General features: G+C 42.9%; 2 protein-coding genes across 14 annotated transcripts in view; one reads left to right on the plus strand and one right to left on the minus strand.

The window, feature by feature from the left end:
- The window catches only part of DHRS9 (dehydrogenase/reductase 9), a 114,025-nt gene extending 107,499 nt beyond the window's left edge, over window positions 1–6,526 (minus strand). The window contains exon 1 of the mRNA XM_033945712.1: window positions 6,487–6,526. Coding sequence (XP_033801603.1) covers window positions 6,487–6,505 — 19 coding nt within the window. The 5' untranslated portion in view covers window positions 6,506–6,526. The remainder of the gene's footprint in view (window positions 1–6,486) is intronic.
- ABCB11 (ATP binding cassette subfamily B member 11) overlaps window positions 1–26,104 on the plus strand; it is a 174,263-nt gene that overhangs the window by 89,023 nt on the left and 59,136 nt on the right. For all 13 annotated transcript variants that reach the window (XR_004539565.1, XR_004539566.1, XM_033945698.1 and 10 more), the window contains 6 exons: window positions 3,231–3,355; window positions 6,536–6,710; window positions 16,138–16,251; window positions 18,988–19,098; window positions 19,649–19,774; window positions 23,284–23,487. Coding sequence is in view for 11 of the 13 variants with exons in the window: in XM_033945698.1 (XP_033801589.1) it covers window positions 3,231–3,355; window positions 6,536–6,710; window positions 16,138–16,251; window positions 18,988–19,098; window positions 19,649–19,774; window positions 23,284–23,487 (855 nt within the window). In the remaining 2 variants the exon portion in view is untranslated. The remainder of the gene's footprint in view (window positions 1–3,230; window positions 3,356–6,535; window positions 6,711–16,137; window positions 16,252–18,987; window positions 19,099–19,648; window positions 19,775–23,283; window positions 23,488–26,104) is intronic.

Here is a 26,104-nt window from a genome sequence, read left to right on the forward strand (position 1 = left end):
CGCAAATTTTTCAGCCTTTCCTCGTACGATAGATCCTTGAGGCCCGAGACCATCCTGGTGGCCATCCGTTGCACTGACTCTACTCTCAGCACATCTTTTCAGTAGTGTGGCCTCCAGAATTGCACACAATATTCCAAATGAGGTCTCATCATGGTTCTGTATAATGGCATTATGACTTCAGGCTTCCGGCTGACAAAACTCCTGCGGATGCAACCTAACAACTGTCTTGCCTTAGATGAAGCCTTCTCCAAATGATCAGCAGTTTTCATGTCTGCGCTGATGATAACTCCCGTCTCGTTCTGTTGAAGTTCTAGCTAAGGTCTCACCATTCAAGGTGTAAGTTCTGCATGGATTTCTGCTGCCGATGTGCATGATCTTGCATTTCTTAGCGTTGAAGCCCAGCTGCCAGGTTGAGGACCAAAGCTCCAACAAATGTAGGTCCTGTGTCATACTATCAGGTGAATTGCCGTCTCTCACTATATTGCATAGTTTGGCGTCGTCAGCGAATAACGTTATCTTACCTTGAAGCCCCTGAGTTAGGTCCCCTATGAATATGTTGAAAAGGAGCACATGATTCCATCTTGCTCAACAGCCTGCGATGCGGGACACTATCAAAAGCTTTGCTGAAGTCTAGGTATACGACATCCACGGATTCTCCCAAGTCTAGCTATTTTGTTACCCAGTCAAAGAAGCTGATGAGATTGGATTGGCAGGACCTACTCTTGGTGAATCCGTGTTGACTGGGATCCCGTAGATTCTCCTCATCCAAGATTGCGTCTAATTTACGTTTGATTAGTGTTTCCATGAGTTTGCATACTATTGATGTGAGACTCACCAGTCTGTAGTTTGCAGCTTCTGCCCTGCAACCCTTTTTGTGCAGTGGAACTACGTTAGCTGTTTTCCAGTCTATGGGGACTCTCCCCGAACTTAAGGAGAGATTGAAGAGTCCTGATAGCAGTTCTGCCAGGACATTACGCAGCTCACTGAGCACCCTGGGGTGTAGATTGTCCGGTCCTCGCTGCGGAACCTGGACTCCCTCCAATTATTCCGCAAGCAACTGAAAACCTGGCTTTTTACTAAAATGTAATTCTATCCCCCCTTACTCTTCTCTTCTATATATAAGTTCATGTAAAACTTTTTTTTCCTTCTCTTCCTATATTTTAAGTTCTTGTAAACCGTGCCGAGCTCCACATCCATGGAGATGATGCGGTATATAAACTTAAGGTTTAGTTTAGTTTAGTTAAATTAGTATTTTTTTGTGTTACATATTGAAAATGATGGTATTTATCATGTGTGTTTTTGTGGGATCTATCTAGTTTAATTGTTTAGTATGTGTGTGTATATATGTTTGTGAGTAAAACAGGACTCCCTTTTATAGTTTCAAACTCAAAATACTTAGCAATTGTTTATACATTTAATATGATCTTGAAAATTAATTACTACATTGAGTTTTTGCTTAGTTAAGTCATAATTTGTGTTCAAAGTGTCCTCCTTCAACCTTGTCATATTCATGAATAATAATAATAATCATAATCATAATAATTTACTTTCTTGTATACCGCCCAACCAGTAGTTCTGGGCGGTTCAGAACAGGAGAATACTGAGACATTTCAGCACATGGTACAGTTTCATAGAACACACTATCTACGTACAATCTAAAATTATATAATAAAAGTAATACAATTATCAAAAACATTCAAGTACAATATTAAAAATTATTAAAAAATTAAAACATACTATGACAATAAGAATAGAAACAAAAGACTTCATTTAAATATATCAAAATTAATATTCTTATTTGTCAAATAAATAGGTCTTTAATGATTTCCTAAATGTGAAGTAAGAATTTAGATTGAACAATCATCGGACTTAGCCAGGAATTCATCTTCCCAGCTTGATACTCCAAAGTCCTGTCTAAAAAGGTCTTAAAACGACAGGCCTTTGGAGTGGGGAAGATGAAATTTCAACACCACTGAACTGTTGGCTCAATGAATTCTAGGGTTTCATTAATTTAGAGCTTAAATTGTTTGCAAGCTCATACACTGGAGCTCCATCCTCTTGAAAAAATGTCTCAGGATTCTGCTGCAGTAGGATGTTTTGGGGTTATTTGGAAAAATGTTGGGAGGTTCCTTTTTTTGGGACACACACATGCTTACTCACACACACACACATATATATATATATATATATATATATATATATATATATATATATATATATATATATATATATATATATATAGGTATAGGGAGGGGAAGTCAAGCATGAGAAAAAAAATAGCTAGCACACAGATTCCCAATACATGATACAGTACTCCCCAAAAATTCACAGGGGTTCCATTCCAGGAACACCTGTGAATTTTGAAAAACCGTGAATGCGGTTTAGATCGTAGGCGGGAGAGGGCTGCAGGGGTGGCGGTGGGTGCTAAAAAACAATATGTAGGCTGTCAGGCGGTTTGGCTGTGCAGAAGGCTGATGGGGGGGTGAGAGGAGGAGGAATCAGCTGTGCAGAAGGCTGATTGGCTGATCGGGGGGAGAGGAGTAGGAATTGGCTGTGCAGAAGGCTGATTGGCTGACCAGGGGGGTGGGGGGGGGGGGGAGAGAGGAGAGGAGGAGAAATTGGCTGTGCAGAAGGCTGATTGGAATCAACGGCTGTGCAGAAGGCTGATTCGCGGCCTCAGTCATTCCCTGTATTTTCTGACCGGAAGAGGCAGTCGAAAAATACCATGAATGACTGAGTCCTGAAATTTGTGAACCGCAAATTCGTGAGAGTCTACTGTACATAACACATCAAAAAGAGGTACACAGCATTTGAAAATCAAGATTTATTAGCACTAACTCAGCAAGAATGTTTAGGTATTGATGGACTCTCAGTAAAACATTTTGCGCAAAATTAGGAATTCCATTGCTCCAACTAAGATATTTGGGAACATGAATTAACCCCCTCCTCTACAAAGCCGCGCTAGAGATTTTAGCGCCGACCGCAGCATGAAGAACCCAGATGCTCATAACAATTCTATGAGCGTCAATGATTGAACTAAAAAAAAACAAAAAAAAAAAACGCTAGCACGGCTTTGTAAAGGAGGGCCTAGATGACTACCAGTTTTTAGATTTTTTTTTAAAGATTTTGCCTGTTCTCTTTGTTAAACTTTCTTCTAACCTACAGTAGAGTTATTTTGTTTGTGATCTCCCTGGACAGTGTATTTTACAGTACTGCTTTGTTCTTTACAGGCAGTAGCAAAACTTACAGGCAAAGAGCTGGAAGGATATGCTAAAGCCGGGGCTGTGGCAGACGAGGTACTCTCATCCATGAGAACGGTAGCAGCTTTTGGTGGGGAAAGGAAAGAGGTGGAAAGGTTTGTCCAGCCTCACTTTTATTCACTGCGTAGGCTGCTCTCCTTAGCACAGCACATGGCATATTCACATTAACCACGTCGCAGTGCATCATGAATAAAATAATCTACAATTCTAACCATAAAATCAAACAGTACGGTAACTGTAAATTAAGGGGACCTTACACTAAGCTATGCTATAAAGGAGCCTGGCGCTATTATGACTACGTCGGTTCCCCACATGTTAAGGCCACTTCTAGCGTGAAATGGCAGCATTTACCATTTTCTAAATAACGGCCATGCATTAATTTCTTAATTAGCACAAGGTAATTACGAGGGACCGTTAAAAAGTTCTCAGCCCAACCAAGAAGAGAATGATGTGGCGCCATGAAAATTGCAAGCTATATAAATTCAAATAGATATAAAAAGGATGGAGTCGGTCCAGAGGAAGGCTACTTAAATGGTGCGTGGTCTTCATCATAAGGCGTATGATCTCAATCGGTATACTTTGGAGGAAAGGCGGGAGAGGGGAGATGTGATAGAGATGTTTAAATACCTATGTGGCGTAAATGCGCATGAGTCGAGTCTCTTTCATTTGAAAATAAGCTCTGGAATGAGAGGGCATAGGATAGAGTTAAGAGGTGATCGGCTCAGGAGTAATCTAAGGAAATACTTTTTTACAGAAAGGGTGGTAGATGTGTAGAGGTGGTGGAGACAGAGACTGTGTCTGAATTCAAGAAGGTGTGAGATAGGCATGTAGGATCTCTTAGAAAGAGGAACAGAAGAGATAATAGTTACTGGGGATGGGCAGACTGGGGCCATTTGGCCTTTATCTGTCATCATGTTTCTATTCCACACTTTTATCGACACTTTTCATTTCAATGGTATGAAATGAAGCGAAAAGTGTCAAGAAAAGTGTGGAATAATTTGTAAGTTTCATGCCTCCACATCATTCTTTCTTGGTTGGGCTGAGTGGCCCCTCGTACCATGTGAGTCTTTACTGCTACTTATTTACAAGGCAGTAAGGGCTCTTGCACTAACCAAATGCTAATTAGCCTCCAAATATGCTCCCTGCGCTAAAAACAAAACCTATTTTTGGACTACCCCAACCATTCTCAGAAGATACCTCTTTTAAATATGCATTTCACATCCAGTGGCATAGTAAGGGGGGACAGGGTGTGTGGTCTGTCCCGGGCGCAGTCTTGGTAGGGGCGCCCACACCCATCCTCCTCTCTGCCCCTCCCGTTCCTTTCTGACACCCCTGCCTCATACATGCGCCCCTTCCCCTCCCTCGTAGTACATTTGAACCTCATTAATTTTCCCCATGTTGCTTCTCTCTGACATCACTTCTGAGGCCCACACCTAGGAAGTGACATCAGAGGGATAGCCAACATGACTCAGACAGCAAGATGATGAGGTTGCTTGCGCCTGGAAAGTTAAAAAGGTACAGTGGGAAGGGAAGGGGGGGTGCATGCGGCAGGGAGGCCGGGAAGGAGCGGGGGCAGAGAAGGGGTGGGGGAGGGGCACTACTGCCCCGGGCGCCACTCACCCTCACTACACCACTGCTCACTGCTTCTACACATGTAAATAGAGGCATTGGAAACTCAGTTCAGGTACAAGATCCTTTATCCAAACTCCTTGGAACCCCCGCGAATCTTGAAAAACCGCGAATACGGTTTTTAGCGGGGGAGACAGGAAAGGGCAGCCGAAGAGGCAGGAGAGAGTAGCTGTAGCGCTGGCGGTATGCTCCAACCACCTCTTTCTGCACTAAAATCGGGCCTCACCAATCAGGAGCTGCTTTGACATTCAGCTTCTGATTGGTGAGGCCCGACTTTAGTGCAGGAATAGGCGGTTGGAGCATACCGCGAATGATTTCCTTCACTCGCCGGCACTCCGGCTGCTCTCTCCTGCTTCTCCAGCTTCCCTCTCCTACCCGGTCATTCGTGGTTGGAAAATACCATGAATGACTAGGTCCGCGAATCACCGACCGTGAATGACTGGGGGAACGCTGTATTTTGATTTTTTGAATTTTTTTGGGATTTTGAAATGGTAATGTTAAAGTGAGGAAAAGACAGGCCTTAAGACCATAAAATTGCCACCCAGCTTTTCAGTCAGCCGTTGTACAGATACACCATGATCAAGGGTGGGAGATTCCATGGAGACATTAGGAAGTATTTCTTCATTGAAAGGGTGGTTGATCATTGGAATGATCTTCCACTTCAGGTAACTGAGGCCAGCAGCATGCTTGTTTTTAAGAAAAAAAAGGGATAAATATGTGGGTTCACTTCAAGGAAGTGCTTAGAGGGGAGGGTTCTTCGAGTGGGTAAGCTTGTTGGGCCGATGGCCCTTTTCTGCCGTCATATTCTATGTTTCTAAGCTCCTTCAATAACCTCAATTTTTTGTGCTATTGACAGAAATTAACGCTTCCTTTTCTGCTTATCACTGCCATCCTGAGTGGAATCTGCAGCTCTCTTTGCTGTTTTCTAGCTCTCCAACTTGAATTGACCAGAGAACAGGGGAAACACATGCACCTGCGCTGGTTTCAGCATGTGTCACATCGGGGGAATTGATTGCTTCCGGTTCACGTTAAATTTTGATTTGGGGAGTTTTTCAGTTTTCATAATTTCACACATAGTACATTCACACATGTAAGCATTTACACACATGTAAGCACATAGTACACACATGTAAGCATTCACACATGTAAGTACATAGTACATAATTTCACACATAGTACATTCACATATGTAAGCCTTCTAAAAGGCCTCCACGAAGAACAATTGTAGTTCTGCTATTTGAAATGTCAGTATGAGGGGCCGCTGAAAAGTTCTCAGCCCAACCAGCAAAGTTGGGGCAGTCTCCATCGAAGGCTATACACTTAGTCCAGTGATTTTCCACTTTTTTCGTTCTGTCAGAAAAATACAGAATGAAAAAAGTGGAAAATTACTGGACTAAGTGTATAGCCCTTGATGGAGATTGCCCCAGCTTTGTTGGTTGGACTGAGAACTTTTCAGCGGCCCCTCGTATTACCTTTTGTTCCTGAAAGTAACTTGCCTTGAACCTACTATGTTACTCAAAAAATGTGAGCTAAAAAATGTAAAACAACAACAACAAAAAACCCCCCGTAGTCCTATAAATGAGTTCTCTCATTTTACCTCTCTGTAGCATTCTCATTGAGCTGTTCCACTATGATTCTCTTCACAGATATGAGAGAAATTTACTCTTTGCCCAGCGCTGGGGGATCAGGAAAGGTATAATAATGGGAACCTTCACTGGATATATGTGGCTGATCATCTTCCTCTGTTATGCATTGGCTTTTTGGTATGGATCCAAACTAGTGCTCGACGAAGAAGAATATTCACCAGGGAATCTTATGCAGGTACCGTGACTTTTTGTTACTCTGATAGCAGACACATTCTACAGTCATCTTTTCCACTGCACTGGATTTATATCTGGTGTGAAGCTTTGATATTCTTCTATTTCACGTCACTGCAAGTTCAGATGATTTACCCCAGGTATTATGTATGGTAGAGGGGAAGGCATGTGGCGAAAGGAAAAACAGATGTAAAATGACAGCTAACTTTATTCAGAAATTTCACTGGTAAGAGGCAACAAGACTTTGCTGATGCTTCACTGTTAACTGGTTCTGAATCAATCTCCACATTCCATTGGCTGTTAATCCCCAAATGTCAGCTAGCTACTTCCAGGAAAGCAGGAAATATAAAGTTCTTAAGCCATGATTCACCATTTTCTTGGCATCCAAGGGTTGAGTTACAACGATTTTAATTGAATATTATTTACTAGTCTTTAAGCCCGTTATATTAACGGGTGCTAGAATAGATGTGTGTGTGTATGTCTTTCTTTCTTTCTTTCTGTCTTTCTTTCTTTCTCTTTCCTTGGCCGCTTTCTGTCTTTCTTTCTTTCTGTCTCTCTCTCTCTCCTTGACTGCTGTCTGTCTTTCTTTCTTTCTGTCTTTCTCTTTCCTCGGCTATCCACCACCACACTTTGCCTGCTCCCCCTGTCCAGCAGTAGCCCTTCTCCCTTCCTTTTACCTCCCCCGTGTCCAGCAGCACCCCTTCCCTGCTCCCCCTGTCCAGCAGCCTCCCTTCTCCCTTCATTTTACCTCCCCCTGTTCAGCAGCACCTCTTCCCTGCTCCCCCTGTCCAACAGCAGCACCCCTTCCCTGCTCCTCCTGTCCAGCAGCAGGTCTTCTCCCTTCATTTTTTTCTCTCCCCTGTCCAGCAGCACCTCTTCCCTGCTCCCTAATACCTGCTCCCAAACCGCCGTTCCTACCCTCCCTCCATCCTAGCTTCCTGGTCTCTTCTGACCCACCGGCACGAACTGCTACCACCACTGCTGCTCTTCATTCGCATCTGCCCTCCTCTTCAAAAGCAGCCTGCTTAGGATCGCTGGCCGACTGTAGCGAACCTCGCAGGCCGCTCTCCACCTCAGTAGCACGTTCCCTCTGACACGATCCCATACGTCAGAGGAGGGGCGGGATTGCGTCAGAGGGAACATGCTATCGAGGTGGAGAGTGGCCTGCGAGGTTCGCTACAGACGGCCAGCGATCCTCAGCAGGCTGCTTTGAAGAGGAGGGCAGATGCGAATGAAGAGCAGCAACGGCAGCTGTGGTTTGTGCCGGCAGTCCATATTTACTACCCTGCGAGCCAGATTTTGACATGTCAAGCCTTACAGTGAGTGAGGGCGGGAGGAGGGGGTCGCCGGCGTGTTCTCCGCCTCCTTGCGTCTGTGGTCGCCATTTCAAACTCTGCATGCGCAATAGGAGCCAGAAAACTGCCACAGGCTCGTTCTACTGGCACAGAGCTATAGATCATGGACGCAGGGATCATGAAGTTTGAAGTGCACATGCACGCTTAGAGTTTTATTATGGTAGATAGTGGTGCTATCTTCCTACCAATGCCAAAAATATTTAAAATGTTTCCACGAAAGAGCAAATACTTACTCAAAACCTGTTAAAAAGGGAACTTGAATAAGTGCAAGCTGATTACAAATATCTTGCCCACTAACCTTGAGTCATTCAACGAGCTAGCTTTAAAGCCCGGCTGTTCAGTGTCGTTGCAATGATTTATCAAACGTCTCTTTTTCTGAAGCAGCGGTTTGATGGCCTTCAGATATCTGCACTGCCATTGGAGTATTTGTGAATGTGAGCATGCTATTACAGCTTTAAAATCTCCTTAATACATTCCCAGAAGAAAACACATTCATCCACATGTGAGCCAATATTCAAAGTAACCCCCCCCCCCCCCTTTTATTAAACCGCGATAGCAGTTATTAGCACAGGGAGCCATGCTGAATGCTCCGCGCTGCTCCCGACGCTTATAGGAACTCTATGAGCGTTGGGAGCCGCATGGAGCATTCAGCATGGCTCCCTGCACTAATAACCACTATCGAGGTTTAGTAAAAGGGGAGGTAAATTAAGCATTTTCTGGGGGCTGACAAAAGTGCAATTTTCTTACCAGTATTTTTCCAAAACATATACGGACACAGAAGCGAGCCAGGAATATCAAGAGAAAAATTATATTATTGTAGTCATCAATGGTGGAAATCCCCATTTGAATGTCATCAGTCTACATTGCAAAACAGATTAACTGGGCTCCATATTTTGAGATAATTGTGGACAGCTGTGATTTGTGCTGATACTCTTTTTCATTAGTAAGCATGAGTCAGTCGGTTGTGTTATGCTCTCTGAATGTTTAACTGTTTATTTCTGTTACTGCAGCTCTACTGTGTCATGCCTTGTTACCATTTGTGTACTTTATTTCCTATAAAACTCAATAAAGTCTTTGAACTGAAAAAACAAAACAAAACAAAGTGGTGCTCAAAAATAGGACTAATTTAAATATGTTAGTGCTGATTCCCGCCTGCTGAAACCTGGTGCAGATGTTGGTACCCAAGTTAGGTGAACTATAGCTTTTCAGTGATTTTGGTTACTCTGGCATGTTAGTTGGACCAAGTGATCCCTGATGCAGGCGTTCCTCAGACGCCAAAACACAGTGCTGTGTCGGATCCACAGCTTCTGCTTGTGTCCTTTTATGAAATAAACAAGTTGGTTTTACATCAATGTTCTTCAGTGGAGTGCTCATTGTCCGTTCCCACTTCCTTTTGTACTGTTTTATACCCGTGGGTTCTCTGTCCTGTTGGACTTTTTGGTGTTTACTTAGTATTCTGTAACTATGCATCAGTAGCGTACCTAGCATATGTGACATCCAGGGCGCATCATTTTTTGACACCCTCCCCCCACATCTGTACAAAAAACATGATTTTTAGTAACAAGCTACACGTCACATATGAGTACCTAGGAAATGGCAGCATCTTACATACTGCAGTGAGCAGTACAACATCAATACACCCATTGTAAAACTAAACAAGCCAGACTAGTACAGATCAATCCTACACCGTCAATCCTAACAGAAAACCATGTCTTTTGAACACACAGAAAACACCTTTGCCTAGTATGGAATATGTAATCACAAACTAACCCCTCCCTCTTTTACAAAACTGTAGTGTAGATTTTAGCCACGGTGGTAACAGCTCCGAAGTTCATAGAATTCTGAGCATCAGAGCTGCTACCACCACGGCTGGCGCTAAAAAACGCTCCACAGTTTTGTAAAAGGGAGATAAAATAGAAATACATAGACAAAGGTTAAATTGAACCAGCAAGAAGCTGGATTCTGCATACAATGCAATACCACAGAAACAGTGACACATGTCTCCAGTGGTGTACCTAGCCTATGTGACACCCGGGGCCCATCATTTTTTGACACTAGATGTCTTTCAGCAGCTCCCCTCCCTCCCTCCTCTTTACCTTTGTGGCCAAGTCAAAGTGATCTACCAACAATAAAATTTTAAAAACACAAAGCACACTGTACGCAGAGAAAATGTTAATTATCATTTATATTCCGTGGGTTTTCAAAGAAGTCAAGGCAGATGACGTTATGCAATGTCACCTCAGTAACAACTATACAAAAATAGACAAATATACCCCCTCCCTTTTTACTAAACCGCGATAGCGTTTTTTAGCGCAGGGAGCTGCGCTGAATGCCCCACGCTGCTCTCGACGCTCATGGGCTCCCTGCACTAAAAACTGCTATTGCAGTTTAGTAAAAGGGGCCCATAGTGCAAAATATAGACAGCATATATAAATTCTCAAAACGGACACATTTTGATCACTAAATTGAAAATAAAATCATTTTTCTTGTTTGGTAATTTCATCAGTTTCTGGTTGCACTTTATTCTTCTGACTGTGCATCCAATATTTCTTCCCTTCTTTCAGCCTCCTGTATGCTTCCTCTCCTCCAGACCTCATTCTCTCCCCCAACTTTTTCTTTGTTTCATTCTGTCCCCTTCTTTCTTTCTCTCTCCATGCCCCCTTTCTTTCTGTATGTCTGTTTTTCTCTCTCTGTGCCCCATTTCTTTCTTTCACCCTGTCCCCTTCTTTCTCTCTCCATGCCCCCTTTCTTTCTGTATGTCTGTCTTTCTCTCTCTCTCCGTGCCCCATTTCTTTCTTTCTTTCTCTCTCCATGCCTCCTTTCTTTCTCTATGTCTGTCTTTCTCTCTCTCTCCCCATGCCCCATTTTTTTTTCTTTCACCCTGCCCCCTTTCTTTCTTTCTGGCTCCTTGTCTCTCCCCCCTTTCTTTTTTTCTCCCTGCCCTCCCCCATGCCACCGCCATTGGGAAACATACTGCTGCCACCACCGCCAGGGAAAGGCTGCCACTGGCCATCAGAAACAGGCCGGCGCCAAATTCGCCCTGCTTCTTTTCCCACGAGCCAACCAACTCAGGCTGCCCGACGTCAATTCTAACATCAGAGAGGACGTTCCGGGCTAGCCAGGCAGCAATTAGCTGGCCCAGAACGTCCTCTCCAACGTCAGAATTGACGTCAGACGGCTAGAGTTGGTCGGCTCGCGGGGAACAGAAGCAGGGAGGGAGAACTCGGCGCCGGCTTCTTTCTGATGACAGCAATGGCAGCCTTTCCCCGGTAGCAGCCTATTCCCCGGTGAGTGGCCAGCTGGGCACCCCCTTGGGCTGTGCACCCAGGGCGGACCGCCCCCCCCCCCTTTGGTACGCCATTGCAAAGAGTGTATCAGCAAATAAAACACAATTGGTGAGAGTAAGAGACTGCAACAGCATCATAGACTCTACCGCAGGAAGGCAACAATTTGTGAATTGAAAAGCATGTAGAAAGTAATTTTTTTTCTTTTCTTTTCTTATTGTGCTCCTTCCTGCATAGGTGATTTTATTTATTTTTTTTCTTCTTTAGACACCCACATGGTCAATTATTCCTCTGCAGTCATCTAGCGTTGAAACGTTAAATAGCTGCTCTGCGAGAGCTGGAACCCAGATATGGATAAGATTAAAGGCAGTGCTTAGAAAAACCAAAAAAAATAAAGTACTTCTAGCCCAGTACTTGGCCTTCTGCGCTGGGGAAAGGCTGCCACTGGCCATCGGAAACAGGCCGGCGCCGAATTTGCCCTGCTTCTTTTCCCGCGGGCCAACCAACTCTGCCTGCCCGACGTCAATTCTAACGTCGGAGAGGACGTTCCGGGCCAGCCAGGCAGCGATTGGCTGGCCCAGAATGTCCTCTCCGATGTCAGAATTGACATCGGACGGCTAGAGTTGATCGGCTCGCAGGGAAGAGAAGCAGGGAGGGAGAACTCGGTGCCGGCTTCTTTCTGATGACGGCAATGGCAGCCTATTCCCTGGTGAGTGGCCAGCTGTGCACCCCCTTGGGCTGTGTACCCGGGGCGGACTTCCTCCCCTCTCCCCCGCCCCCCTTTGGTACGCCACTGCAATAAATAAATAGCAAATTTATTTCTACCTTTTGTCTTCTGTGGTTTCTGCTTTCCTCATTTTCTTGTAACTCTCTTCCTTCCATCCACTGTCTGCCGTCTCTCTTCCCCTATATGGCATCTTCTCTCCTTCTATGCCCCTTCCAGAAACTGTATGCCTCCCCCTTCCATCTCTCCTTTCACCCCCATTGGTCTGGCATCTCTCTCCTCTCCTTCCCTCTCCCACACCTCTCCTCTGCAATCCCTTTCCCTTTTTTCCCTCATTTTCCTTTTCAATTTATTTTCTGCATCTGTCTAGATTACGTTCTTACTACCCTCTCATCAATGTCCTTTTTTACTGTCTACCTAAAGCTTGCCACCTCTTCCCTCACCCTTCCAGTGTTTCCCTAACTCAATCCTTTTCTCCACATCATGTGCCCTCCTTTTATTTATCCCCTCCTTCCATCATGCACTTCCATCAAGCGTCTGCTCCCCTCTTTCCCTCCTCCCATTTCCTTCCTGCATTTGCTCCCTTATCTCTCCCATCTGCACTTCCATCCAGCATAGGCTTCCCACTACCATCCATTGTGTGCCCTTTCTCTCTCCATCCACCCTTCTTCAATTAGCATCTGCCCCCTTTCTTTCCCTCCAATATCCTTCCCCCTTTTGTCTCTGCCTTTTTCTGTACATCAATTCCATCAGCACCACCCTTCCATACCACCCTGCCCCCTTTATTTCCCTCCACAACTCTTCCATTCCAGCAGTCCTGCTCCTTTCTCTCCCTTCATGCAGCAAGGTCCCACGATGACTGTAGCTGCCGGCTGCCAGTCCACCCCACTCCGACGTACTTGCTCTGGAGCGCACTCTGCAGCCACATGCTGGAAGGTCCTGTGATGACTCGTCTACTGACTCTGCTCTGGAAGAAGTAAGTTACATCGGAAGGGGTGGACCCGGCAGACGCAGGGAGCTGTGGCAAAGTCCCGCAATGACTGCATCTACTGGGTCCACCCCCTCCGACGTAACTTACTTCTTCCAGAGCAGAGCTGGCAGACGAGTCATCGCGGGACCTTCCTGCACTTCAGCATGGCTGCCGACTCTGCTGCAGAGAAAGTAAGTCAGAGGTAACGTGACCATTTATTTTTTTCATCAAAAGGGGACATCTATTAATTGACTGTGTATCCTTTCTTTCATTTCTTTCTGCACTCAGGCCCAACAATTGTCCCTTTCTATTCCCTCCCTCCTTCCTTCCTATGTCCTTAGTGCCACCAGTGCCTCCTTCCTGTGTCCTTAGTGCCCCCAGTGCCTCCTTCTCATGTCCTTAGTGCCCCCAGTGCCTCCGTCCTGGGTCCATGGTATCCCCAGTGCCTCCTTCTGGTGCCACCAGTGCCTCCTTCCTGTGTCCTTAGTGCCCCCAGTGCCTCCTTCTTATGTCTCCCCACTGCCTTCCAGATTTTGTCCACCCCCAAAGCCAGCCTGCCTGCCTGCCTGACGTCGGAGAGGACGTTCCGGGCCAGCCAATCACTGCCTGGCTGGCCCAGAACGTCCTCTCCGAAATCAGAATTGACGTCGGAAAGAAGATGTATTGTCTGCGGCGATTAGCAACAGCAACGGGGAGGTAAGATTGCAGCAGCTCGGACCGGGGGAAAGGAAGGAGAGAGGCGCTTTTTTTTTTTTTTACGCGTCAGGGAGAGAAGGATGTAAACAGGCAAGCTGGCTGGCTTTAGCACGGCAGGGAGGGAGGGAGCTAGGTTGGCAGGCAGGCTGGCTTTGGGGGTGGACTTTAGTCAGCTGGAAGCAGAGGTAAGCAGCAAGAATTTTAAAATCTGCAAGTTCTGAGTTACATACAAATCTAATTTAAGAACAGCTTTAAAAATGTAACTCGTTCTTAACCCGGGGACTGCCTGTACTGCCTTTTCTGATGAACAGGTTAAGGCAGTTTACAATAAAAGTAAATAATATTAAAAAGAAAAGAGCCAAAATTCCATTAAAGATAATACAGTCACAAGTAAACAAAAAATACATACAGACTCCTAGGTCCCTGGTTCATGAAGATAGTCCCCAAGCCTTTAGTAATGTCTTAAATTTCTTTAGAGATAATTCTTTATGTAAAGGAATGAGAAGGGCATTCCACCGCAAAAGCACAATAGTAAAGAAAGCTGAATGATGCGTAGATTCCAGATGAGCTTCAGAAGGGGATGGGAGAATCAAGCATTGTTCATAAGCTGACCTGGGACATAGGAAGATATCAATGTGGACAGGTAAGAAGGAAGACCTTCATATAAAGCACAATGGGTCATGGTCAGGATCTTAAACTGAAAGCAATAAGGAATAGGTAACCAATGTAACCTTTTGACAATAGGGAAATACAGTCAAATTTACTTGTTCTACAGAGAAACCTGGCTGTCATGTTCTGCAGTAGCTACAATCGCTTAATTTGATGTTGACGGATCCCAGCAACAACATAATTACAACAATCCAAACATGAAACTAGAAGTGTGATCAAAAATAAATGTACGGTTTAAATTCAAAGAACTGTAGGACTAAGTGGGTGTCATAAAAAAAATAGGAAAAAAGAAATGGTGGAACTGCAGATAGCTGTAGCTCCCAACTCCTCACCAACTTCCAGATCAATTGAAACTAGAGCTGAAATTTATTGCCAGTGAGCCTTTATTTCATCCACTAATGGATTTCCCCCAGTTTTATCATTGTAATGGCCATCCTGGGCTGGAGGCCATGTACTAGGGTTTCTGCAGAAGAAAACATTAATCATGGACCCTGACAGTGACCTCTAGGGGGCGCCTTTTACTAAGCTGTGATATCAGTTTTAGTGCGCACAGAATATTAGCGCACGCAAACTCCCGTGCTACGCGGAAAAACTAACGCCAGCTCAATACTGGCATTAGCATCTAGCTCACAGGGCAATTCTGTGCACGCTAAGCATGCGCTAAAACCGCTATCGCAGCTTAGTAAAAGGAGCCCTAGGTATTATCCTTAAACAATGATCACAACTTCTTCCTTCCCTCCTCCCTCCTTCTCCCCATGGTTGTGGGACTTTCCATTTTGCAGTGCATACCACTTCCCAATGGAATGGTATATCCGGTTTTATTTTCACAATCCCCAAACTGACCTACATCAATAAAATAAATATAATAAAATGCAGTATATATAGGTGGGATTCAGAAGTTCAGCATTCTCTGGGTAATATGCTATGGGAGGAGGGTTAACATGTGAACCACATTTTCTCTGTAGGGAGAATGATTGGATCGCAAAATTAGACAAACAGTAGGAAGCCTCTGTACTCTTGAATACAGATATTTCCTATACCTAATTACACAGGTCCAGGGATTTTATACCAACAATACAGAAGTAAAAAAGACATATCATGGTTGGTTTTTCAAGCATATACGAAATTGACATTATTCTATAAAAGGTTTCTTTTTATTAATTCTTCTTCTTTGGTTCATAAATTTATGACAGAGGAGAGTTGGGAAGTAATATATTACTGGTAATATATTACTTTTACAAGTACTGTAATACATTATTTTTCACAGTAACCTATCTAGACTACTAACTACGTATTCCTGTTTCTTAATGAAACTAATAACTGTTTAATATTAAGTCTGGAAAGTAACTTACTCAGCAGTGATTACTCCTACTTTTACAAGTAATATGTGAGTTACTAGTGATATGTTGCTAGTAATATATTAATGCTACTATTACTTTTCTTACCCTTTCCTTCAATTTATTTTGTTTCATTTGACAATTGGCATTCTTTCCTCTCAGATGTAGATTTACATTGTCTATTGTTCATTGCTTTGTTATCTCCTCAGGAAAGATAGTATATAAAATTACAGTATAATCAACAATAAATAATAAGTTGTATCTCAGTAATATATTACTTGCACAACCCTGCCAGAGGACTGCAGAAAGTGATACATGTTCATGGGATGAACACTATAATAGTGTTTGCTCAAGTTCCAATAAATTAATATCAGTCCATTCTTTTCACTTTTGTAGGTATTTTTCGGAATATTAATTGGTGCAATTAATCTTGGACAAACTTCTTCATGTCTGGAAGCTTTTGCTTCGGGTCGTGGAGCAGCAGCAAACATATTTAGCACAATCGATAAAGTAAGCACTAACAGAGTTTGGATATATTTGCCCTTAAAACTACTACCATTTGCTCTAAGAAAAAAGAAAATATTCTAAAACGTCTGCTGTATTGTACTGTAATCTGCCAAAATAGATCTGATAGGCTTAATCAGAATGCATGAACATGCTTTTATGACTAAAACAAAATTTTATTTCAAAATATTCATCAGATGGTTAAACTCTATGGCCCCGATTCACTAATGCACCATAACGCAAATTATTAGCATGGGTTGATGCATGCAGATGAGTGAATTGGACTCATTTAAAATAATGAATCAAGGCCCATATGTAATGTTTGAGTCTGTAATGGGTAAAGTAGGGTGGTTGCAATGTTAATCCATTTTAAAGGTAATAAACAGAAATAAAGCAAAAGAAAGGAAATGAAAATAAGGTGGTGTCTTTTATATTGGACTAACAATATATTTGTTGATAAATTTTTGAAGGTAGAATCTACTTTTTCAGGTCAGGTACGAGTGAACATCAAAATATGTAGTGAAACGTGAAAAGTATTCCAATGACGGTATCCTAGGGGAACCCCAGCTAGTCAGGTTTTCAGGATATCTGCAATGAATATTCGTGAGATCAATTTGCATATACTGCCTCCTTGGTATACAGATCTATCTCATGCATATTCGCTGTAGATACTCTGAAAACCTGATTGGCTGGGGTTTCCCCAAGATAGGTATTGGAAATCAATGATCTAGGGCACACACATCATCACGCTGACGTCCTGAGCGCGGGGAAGGAGACATAAGGTTCATGTGGGAGTGGGGCTGGGGCAAAATGGGCAGGGCCAGGTATCCTCTGTTTTCTTAAAGAGGTAATCTGGTAACCCTACTTATACCTGACCTGAAAAGAAGGTTCTGCCGTTGAAAGCTTGTCAAAAAAATGTGATAGTCCAATAAATAAGGTGTCACCCTTTTATTTTGTATGCTTGATTTCGACTTTATTTCTATTGATTACCTTTAATGGGTATAGGAATTCATTCTCTGGGTTACTAACTAGAGAATGACACAGTGACAAAATTCATCACTGTTCCCGTCCCCGCGGATAACCGCAGGAAACCATCTTCATGTCATTCTTTAAGGAGAGAGGGAAGAATCAGAGTATAATTGGGCACAACCACTGACCCGCAAGCTTTGCGTTGAAGAATGCTGGTATAGAAGGACTGAGGTTGAAACAGACACTACAGAATGGCAGTCTCTGCTATACAGAGCAGATATTGTGATGTCATAATGCCTCATTCCACCAGTGCCTAAGAACCAATCACATCAGTGATGTCACAATGGCTTCATTATCCTTGGCTCACATAAGAATCAGAGTATGAATGGCCACAACCACTGACCTGCAAGCTTTGCTTTGAAGAATGCTGGTGTAGAAGGACTGAGGTTGAAATAGATACTAGAAAATGACATGGGATTATTTCCCGCGGTTATCTGCGGGGATGGGAATGGTGATGAATTTTGTCACCATGTCATTCTCTATTACTAACTGCTTGCCTTCTGGCACTTACAAAATTTACCTCACAATAGGGATCTTTTATTTCGTCCACCAGAGATTATCAAGGCAGCCACCAGAGGGGTTTGGGGAATTCGGGGGTCAATGGGGGAGGGTGTTAGGGAACCACAGGGAGTGTGTTTGGGGGATCACAGGAAAGGAATCAGGGGACCACAGGGGTTTCAGGCTATGGGGGTACTTTATTCCAGCAGCCTGGGAGTACTGGACCAATGCTGCTTGCGAGGTGGCTCACAGACAGCATTATTCCTATAGGATGGGATTCAGCAACCTGTGGTACTGGAAAACCTCAAGTTGCTGAATCCCATGGGGCATCAAGGTGCGGTAAAGGGTGAACCTTTACTGCACCCTGATAGTCTGCCCCCCCCCCCCAAAGTCTTGCAATTGTATGTTAATAAATGACCCCAGCTATCTGTTGAATAACCACAGTTTCATAAAATATTGAGGGGTCCTTCTACTGAGGTGCGCTAAGAGATTCGGTTCACGCCAAAGAATTAGTGTGCATTATATGCCATGCAGTCCATATGTATACAAAGGACTATGTGGCATTTAGCATGTGTTAATCACTGGAGCACACTAAATCCGTTAGCCCTGAATTTGTGGTCTTGTCCAGGACCCGGTCCCAGACATCTTGAATCCATATCACACACAAAAAAGAAAATCTACCATCAAATGGACTCTGTTCTTGACAGCTTCAATAGAAAGGCAAAAGATTGCACCTGGACATGGTCTCTGTAGATCAGCATTCACATATATTGACTGGCAGAGCAAGGATGCTTGTACCTAATCTCTGAAAACACCGTGTGCTGTGGTTTACAGTGCTGTAATCCAGTGCCTTTCATTAGCACAAAGCTAATCAGACAAAAATACATTAAATTGCTTATAAACGGACCCTAGTAGAAAATGTGCCCAGGGCTCAGCATTTTATAGCCTAAAAGTGACAACTCTATGGATCAATGCCATAGGTTTATTTTTATTACAGCACATAAGAAATATCAATAAAAATGTAGGGTCTCTTTTATGAAGCTATTTTGCATGGGCTGCTAAGGTAACTGCCCCAAAGCCCATAGCTGCTTAACACATCTTAGTAAAAGGGCCCCATCATATTTAAATCATACCACCTAAATTAAAAAAAAGTAGATTTTTGTAAAAGGGGCACATATATATCATGCACTCTAAATATTGTAATCTGTGCTGCAGGAACCAATAATTGACTGCCTATCAGAGGACGGTTATAAGTTGGATAAAGTGAAGGGTGAAATAGAATTTCATAATGTAACCTTCCATTACCCATCCAGGCCAGAAGTAAAGGTGAGTAGCACGTGAACTGCCTGAAGTACTTAGAACACCCCATCCATCCACTTTTAGCTGTTGGAATGGGTTGTTTGGTTTTGCAAGACCTTATAATCTATAATGCATACTGGTCAGAATTTGAGGACTCCATGAGCCTAGGGAACACTATTCCCTCTAAGCTGGGGATGCTGGCTGGGAGTGGGACTGGGGTGTGGAACAGGGCGTAGCAAGACAGAATTGGGCTGGCCTGGGGGCGTGGCCATGGATCCAGATTTTCCTTTGGGGAAATCTGGTAACCATAATCCTACATAGGTAAATAACAGTGTTCTATGACTGCCATGTTCATGTGTATGCAATCTGCATATGAAAATGCTTCTATTTACATGTGTAGATGCCAACCAAAGCTTCTAATATGACCTCATTGGCCATTCATGGCTTCAGATGCCTGGAGATTTGCATTCTGAATTCATAACATTCATGCCTGTACTATACTTACCATGAAGACATGGTACACCTTGCTGTGGGATTTAATGTAATTAACGTTAGTGATACAGCTCTCCTTTTTTAGATTTTAGATAAGCTTAGCATGGTTATCAAATCAGGGGAGACAACAGCATTTGTTGGACCAAGTGGTGCTGGGAAAAGCAGTGCTGTGCAACTCATTCAGAGGTTCTATGACCCAGATGAAGGCATGGTAAGTAGAGTACACCACCCTGAAGAGCTTATGAACAGACTCAGCACAGTAAATGGCATTATCTTTACACAGAACAATGGCACTCTCTCTTTGAATGTTTCTGAATAGATTATATTAATTTATATTATTGCTATTATTACTATTATTGTTATTTTAACATCTCTTGTTGCCTCTGATTCACAGTAGGGAGAGTGGGAGAGTGAAGGGGGAAACCTGGCAGCTAGAATAGAGCCACAGAGAGGAAGAGGCAATAAACCAAATGCAAAGCGAATACAGAGAACAAAAGGAGCAGTAGAGCAGCTGAACGGGCTCAAAAGAGAATTCAGTTTGGCATCCTGCTTTATGCTGAGACAGCGGCTTTTCAGTATCATTATGGGTTCTTTTTTAGTTCTTTATGAGGTGGTGCCTTCTAAAAGGTGGTTATGTATGATTCAGTGGCATAGTAAAAGGGGGGGGGCAGTTTGCCCAGGCACCGTCTTGGTAGGGGCACCGGCATCCATCTTCCTCTCTGACCCCCCCTCCCCCCACTCCTTGCCAACCCCCTTGCCATGTGCATGTGCCCCTTCCCGTCCCTCGTATCTTTTTAATATTCCCAGAACGAGCAGTATCATGAACTTGCTGCCCGCGTCAGTGTTGGCTTTCTCTGACGTCCCTTCTGGATCCCCCGTCTAGGAAGTGGTGTCAGCAGGAAAGCCGACACGATGCAGGCAGCAAGTTCACAATGCTGCTTGTGCTGGGAAAATTAAAGAGGTAAGGGGAAGGGGGCATGTGCATGGCAGAGGGGTTCGGGAAGGGGCGGTGGATGGTGAAGAGGGTAGGGGAGGAGTGCCCCCCCAGGCGCCACTCACCCTCGCTACGCCACTGGCATGATTATCCAACTCTTAATAAAAATTTACATCTATTCTGCCCCGATGTAGTCACTATGATGCCGAAACTGTTGACAGTTCAGACTGTTAGACTGTTCAGGGCTGTGGAGTTGATACATAAAACTTTCGACTCTCAACTCCGACTCCTTTATTTATATATCTTTAGAGGTGTTGTACTAAATGTAAGGTGTGGCTTCTTGGGATTTTGGTTTAATTTATGCTTATCATTTTGGGTCAACTATTATGGATTTGGCATTTGTGTTCTGTGACTGAGGTATTCTCTTAGCATGATTTTTCTATGCAGCATTTTGTAGCAATTTGGCTTGTTCAGTTGTCGCGATAGTGGAGGGGAGACAGGGGTTTTGTTGATCCTTGTTCTGTATTTGTGATTTATAAAGTGTACAGAATATTGTTTCTTTTTTATACTTTAATAAAAATGATTTCAATGTAACATCATAACTGTTCAAGGCTTGTGCGGATGGAATCGGACAGAGTTTGCGGGGACAGGGACAGAGTTCACGGAGATGGGGACAAACTTTGTCCCTGTGCCTTTCTCCAGGTACCACTTTTACTAATATAAACATCATAAAATATATTACATTTCCAGTGCAATAGGTGAGTCATTCTAGACATGCAGGTTCTCTCCCAATGGCCGAGAGCCATCTGCAGAAAAAATTCAGTCTGGATTTTTTTTTTATTTGACTCTTCTCTATTTCACAGGGAGCTCTGCTGCCACCTATACCAAGTGCCCCTATTGAATGCTTGTATACATTTGGGTGCCCCATGTACACCTGCCACAGACCTTGTGCAAATGGGAGTATCTAAATGTAGCAGGGATGCAGTCAACTTACAGTATTCTTAAACTGTGTATCTAAATGTCTTATTTGGCTATGGACATCCCTGCTCCACCCCTATACACATGAGCCCTTTGAATGCCTATTTGTAGAATTGTATTTATTTAATTTTCTATACTGTTCTCCCAAGGGAGCTCGGAACAGTTTACTTGAATTTATTCTGGTACCCAAGCATTTTCCCCTCTCTGTCCTGTCGGGCTCCCAATCTTTTTCATGTGCCTGGGGCAATGGGGAGATTAAAGGGCAAATTCTATAAGAAGCGCCCAAAAGTTAGGCGCCTATATAGGCACTGTTCCAGCGCGATTCAAGTAAAATTGGATGCTGTTTAGTGAATCACGCTGAGCGGCACCTATTTGGGCACCTATTTTGGAGGCGCCCATTAAATAGGCCATCTCTAGGTACACTTAAAAGTTAGGCACCTAGCTGAGCGCTTAAGAGCAGTGATTCTGTAAGAAGGCACCTAACACATAGCCACGCCCATGCCTAATATGCATAGCGCCTATTTTTTTGAAGGCCGCCTAAATTTTTAGAGGCGCCTTGTTACAGAATCGCGTTTTTCTTGATAGGCGCCTATGTTTCAATCAGTGCTGATTAAAAAGCTTAATTGAGCTTGTTATTCAATTTAGATAGGCGCCTCCGAAATAGGTGCCTAACTAGGCGCTGGTTACAGAATTTGGGCCTTATAAGTGACTTGCCCAGGGTCACAAAGAACAGTGTGGGTTTGAACTCACAACCTCAGAGTGCTGAGGCTGTAGCACTAACCACTGTACCACATGCTTCCCACATAGGTGCCCAAATGATATTTTCATAGGTGAGTGTACAGTTACCTGCCTAAATGTTAGTATTCTATGCCTTTAAGCACACAGTTGGTGTGACTTATTATAGAAATGAGCACGATTAATAATAATAATAATAATAACAGCTTATATACCGCAATACCGTGAAGTTCTATGCGGTTTACAAAAGATTAAGCAAAGGTACAAATTGACTGACTTCAAGAGGGGAAGAAGAAAGAGAAGTAATTAGATAGGAAATTCATTGTTGAGGAGAAAAGTGATCAAAAGGACAGTAGGTCGCTATTGAGAGGAAAGAGATAAGTGGATCAGTTGTCAAGATGTTTTAGGAACAGGTGTGTTTTTAGGAACAGGTGTGTTTTTAGACGTTTCCTAAATACCTCATAAGACCTTTGTTCCTCCACTTGTCTTCAAATCCTAAACTACATTTGTTTTATTTCTTTGCAGAACAAACCTTATAGATCAGAATTCTCTTAATTCAAGCAATAATTGTTTAGCAACAGAATGAGCATTATCCACCCGATAGTCAGTGCTATGTAACAGGTCCTGGCAGGTTAAATAGTGCTAAGCTGGCTAATCGTGAATATACAGTGGAGATAGCCGCTGAATATTCCCGGTTGAGTGACATAGCTGGATAGTGCCAATATTAGTTGACTGCCGGCTAAGTTTAGTGGCCAGATAGATACATAAATAGCAGGTTTATCCTTGGCTACTGTGACTTAACCAGTCAGCCAATGAATATCGGCTTAACTGGCTATGTTGAAAGAGGCTAAAAACAGACCATATATTCAATGCCAGTTGCCAGATACAGCCCATCATTGAACTTCCGGGTTCACCGTCAATTGTCTGAATATCAGCGCCTGTGTGCCTGGTGTACTAAAAGGTTGGCTTCTATGTTGTTTGAAACATTTGACTTTCTGCATTTGCATACAAATACATACGTGTATTATTGCTTCCATGACTTCAAATATAAATGTTACTATGGTACTCTTTAGGTTACTCTGGATGGCCATGACATTCGTTCCCTTAACATTCAGTGGCTGCGTTCATTGATTGGCATTGTTGAACAAGAGCCAGTCTTATTTGCTACCACAATTGCAGAGAATATTTGTTATGGTCGAGAAAATGTATCTAATGACGACATCATCAATGCAGCGAAAAAAGCCAACGCTTACAACTTTATCATGGACCTTCCACAGGTACCAATTTTCTGCATCAATGGGAATATAGCATGCAAGCTATAGAATGGGTAACCAATAATTTCAATAACAGGACACAGATAGGAATTCCACCTTTCAGATATCAAGCCATAGAATGTGATGCTCATTTGATAGACTCAAAATTGAGTGCAATAATTTTTCAGTTTCAGTCCTTTATCTTTTCTTGACACAAAATTGAAACAATTTTTTTCTTTGGGACATCAAAGAGCATTTTGAGTTGGAATACATTGTATTTAATTGAATGGCTCGTCTCAAATGCCTTTGAAACGTAGGGCTCCTTTTACTAAGGTGCGCTAGCGTTTTTAGCGCACGCACAAGATTAGCGCACGCTAGCTGAAAAATTACCGCCTGCTTAAAAGGAGGCGGTAGCGGCTAGCGCGTGGGGCAATTTAGCTCATGCTATTCCACATGTTAAGGCCCTAACGCACCTTTGTAAAAGGAGCCCTTAAATGCAAATACAGACGAAACTCGTAGGAGTGGACTTTGCTGTTTTCTCTGTTTCATATAACAAACAACACTTCCTAGCATGGGTGGCTGATGACTCACCTGTTTAGGGAGGCTAAAGTAGAGCAGGGCTAGAGTGGAGTGAGGTGGGTCAAGTTAAAATCCTTGGAGTGGGGTGCAACACATATGTCAGCAATAAAAGGACAAGTGGGGGCACTTTTGAACATAGAAGGGAAGGACCCTTTCACTTTGTGGCTGTGATGCACTGGCTGCCTGCCCCCTAATATCTCTGTTGACCAATAGTCATATGCACGCCAGGGAATTATGTACAAAAATAAATAAATAAAAAATAATGCAACATATTAAATAGAACAGTAACAATATGCTGGAAATACAAATAATTAGCTGCAAAATCTAAATCCTTTTACCAGGTTCACTATGTAGTGGGTATCGTCTGCACAACACTCCTACGATAAGTTCTTTAGAAATCAATGCTTATTGCACACAATTCAGATCACAATATAACGAGAAAGTTTTGACAAAATTAAATTTTTCACAAGCATTCTAAATCATAAAAAAAGGGAGGTGATGTATCAATGAAAGAAACTGGAACCCAGATATACAGACTTGTTTATCCTTATTGGAGCATCTGTGGGGTTTGCTGAGACTTGTCCCTCCTTTGTTGAGTATTGCTTTTCGACGTTTTTTGTGAGATCATATGTATACAAGAGTTATTAGCTGAACCCAATGTTCACATGGTCAGCTGGAAGTTGCTGGACTGAGAGGGCTAGGGCTGGCTGGGAACTAATTTTTAATGTTTTTAAATGATGGCTAAATACAGTCCAATATCACAGCTCTAGATACTTTAAATACTCAATAAAGAGATAAATAAATAAAAATATATAAATAAATAAGTGAATGATAACTAATGTTCTTGTTGCCGTGTAAAGTGCTCAGACCCTACAACCAATTTTGTTTAGTGTAATCACTCAACTAAGGTTGCCGGAGGGACCATCATTGCAGTCTTTATAGTCCCTTCCTCCCTTAGTTACCATTAATCAATCACTAGTAACAGCATAGAATGGAAACTTATCTAAAAATGTTGATGAGAGGCCCCTTGTTGGATGACTCGGTAACCGTAAATTAAACCAATGAAAGTGCTGGTGCTTTAAAAGTGCTCATGCATAAAATCAACCAGGTATCGTAGTGAGAAATGATGGTTTCCATAAACTGATTTAAACTGGATATTCAGTGCCAGGCCATATCCAGCTACAGGCATGGAATGTCCAGGTCTTGAGTGGCTGCTGGAAGTTGTTCAGGTACCACTCACATTAACAGTCGGCACTCAGGTAGCTATCTGAACAAGTTAGGACTGACTCAGAAACAGAGAAAATGAAGGCAAATAAAGACCATATGGCCTATCCAGTCTGTCCTTCCATGCCATCTATAACCCTTTCTTCTTCCTTAGAGATCCTACATACTTTCCAAGCTTTTCTTGAATTCAGATATAGTCCTCATCTCAACCGCCTCCACCAGTAGAGCACTCCACACATTCACCACCTTTCTGCGACAATACTTAATGCTGGTGGTGCCCAGATTATTTCCGAACCACCCAACACTAGCTGGATAGAGCTGCATCAGCTTATCTGAATGTTTAGTGGCACTATCTGACAACTAATAGAATAGTAAATTATTAACTATTATTCATTAATACAAATAATCGCTCACAATAATGTGTTAATATTTTACCCTAAAAGTTTTTAATTGTAATTCTAATTTAATTCAAATTTAGTCAACTTTGTTACTGCTGAAGAGGAAAAGACCTGAGAGGGCCAGAGTACATCTGTGACAGACTGCTCTCAGTAAAACAAGTTTACTTTCATTGATCAAACACTGCAGGTTTTTTTGTACTATTCACATTAAAAATTATTTTGTAATAATCTTCAAACCTGGATTTCTAGATGAGTCATGAGCCCATGTGATTGGGTTAAATTGTTGCTGAACCAAAAACAGACATTGCTTTAATTCAGATTTCTGAACTCAGTGACTTCACTTGTCAGTTTAACCCCTCTGCCAGATTTGTTATTTAATGGTTTTAACACTTAGCTTTACACCTTCTCGAGCTCAGCACTTCCCTAAGTAACTCAGCTCC

The sequence above is a fragment of the Geotrypetes seraphini genome, chromosome 5, assembly GCF_902459505.1.
Source record: "Geotrypetes seraphini chromosome 5, aGeoSer1.1, whole genome shotgun sequence".
Taxonomy (NCBI): Eukaryota; Metazoa; Chordata; class Amphibia; order Gymnophiona; family Dermophiidae; genus Geotrypetes; species Geotrypetes seraphini.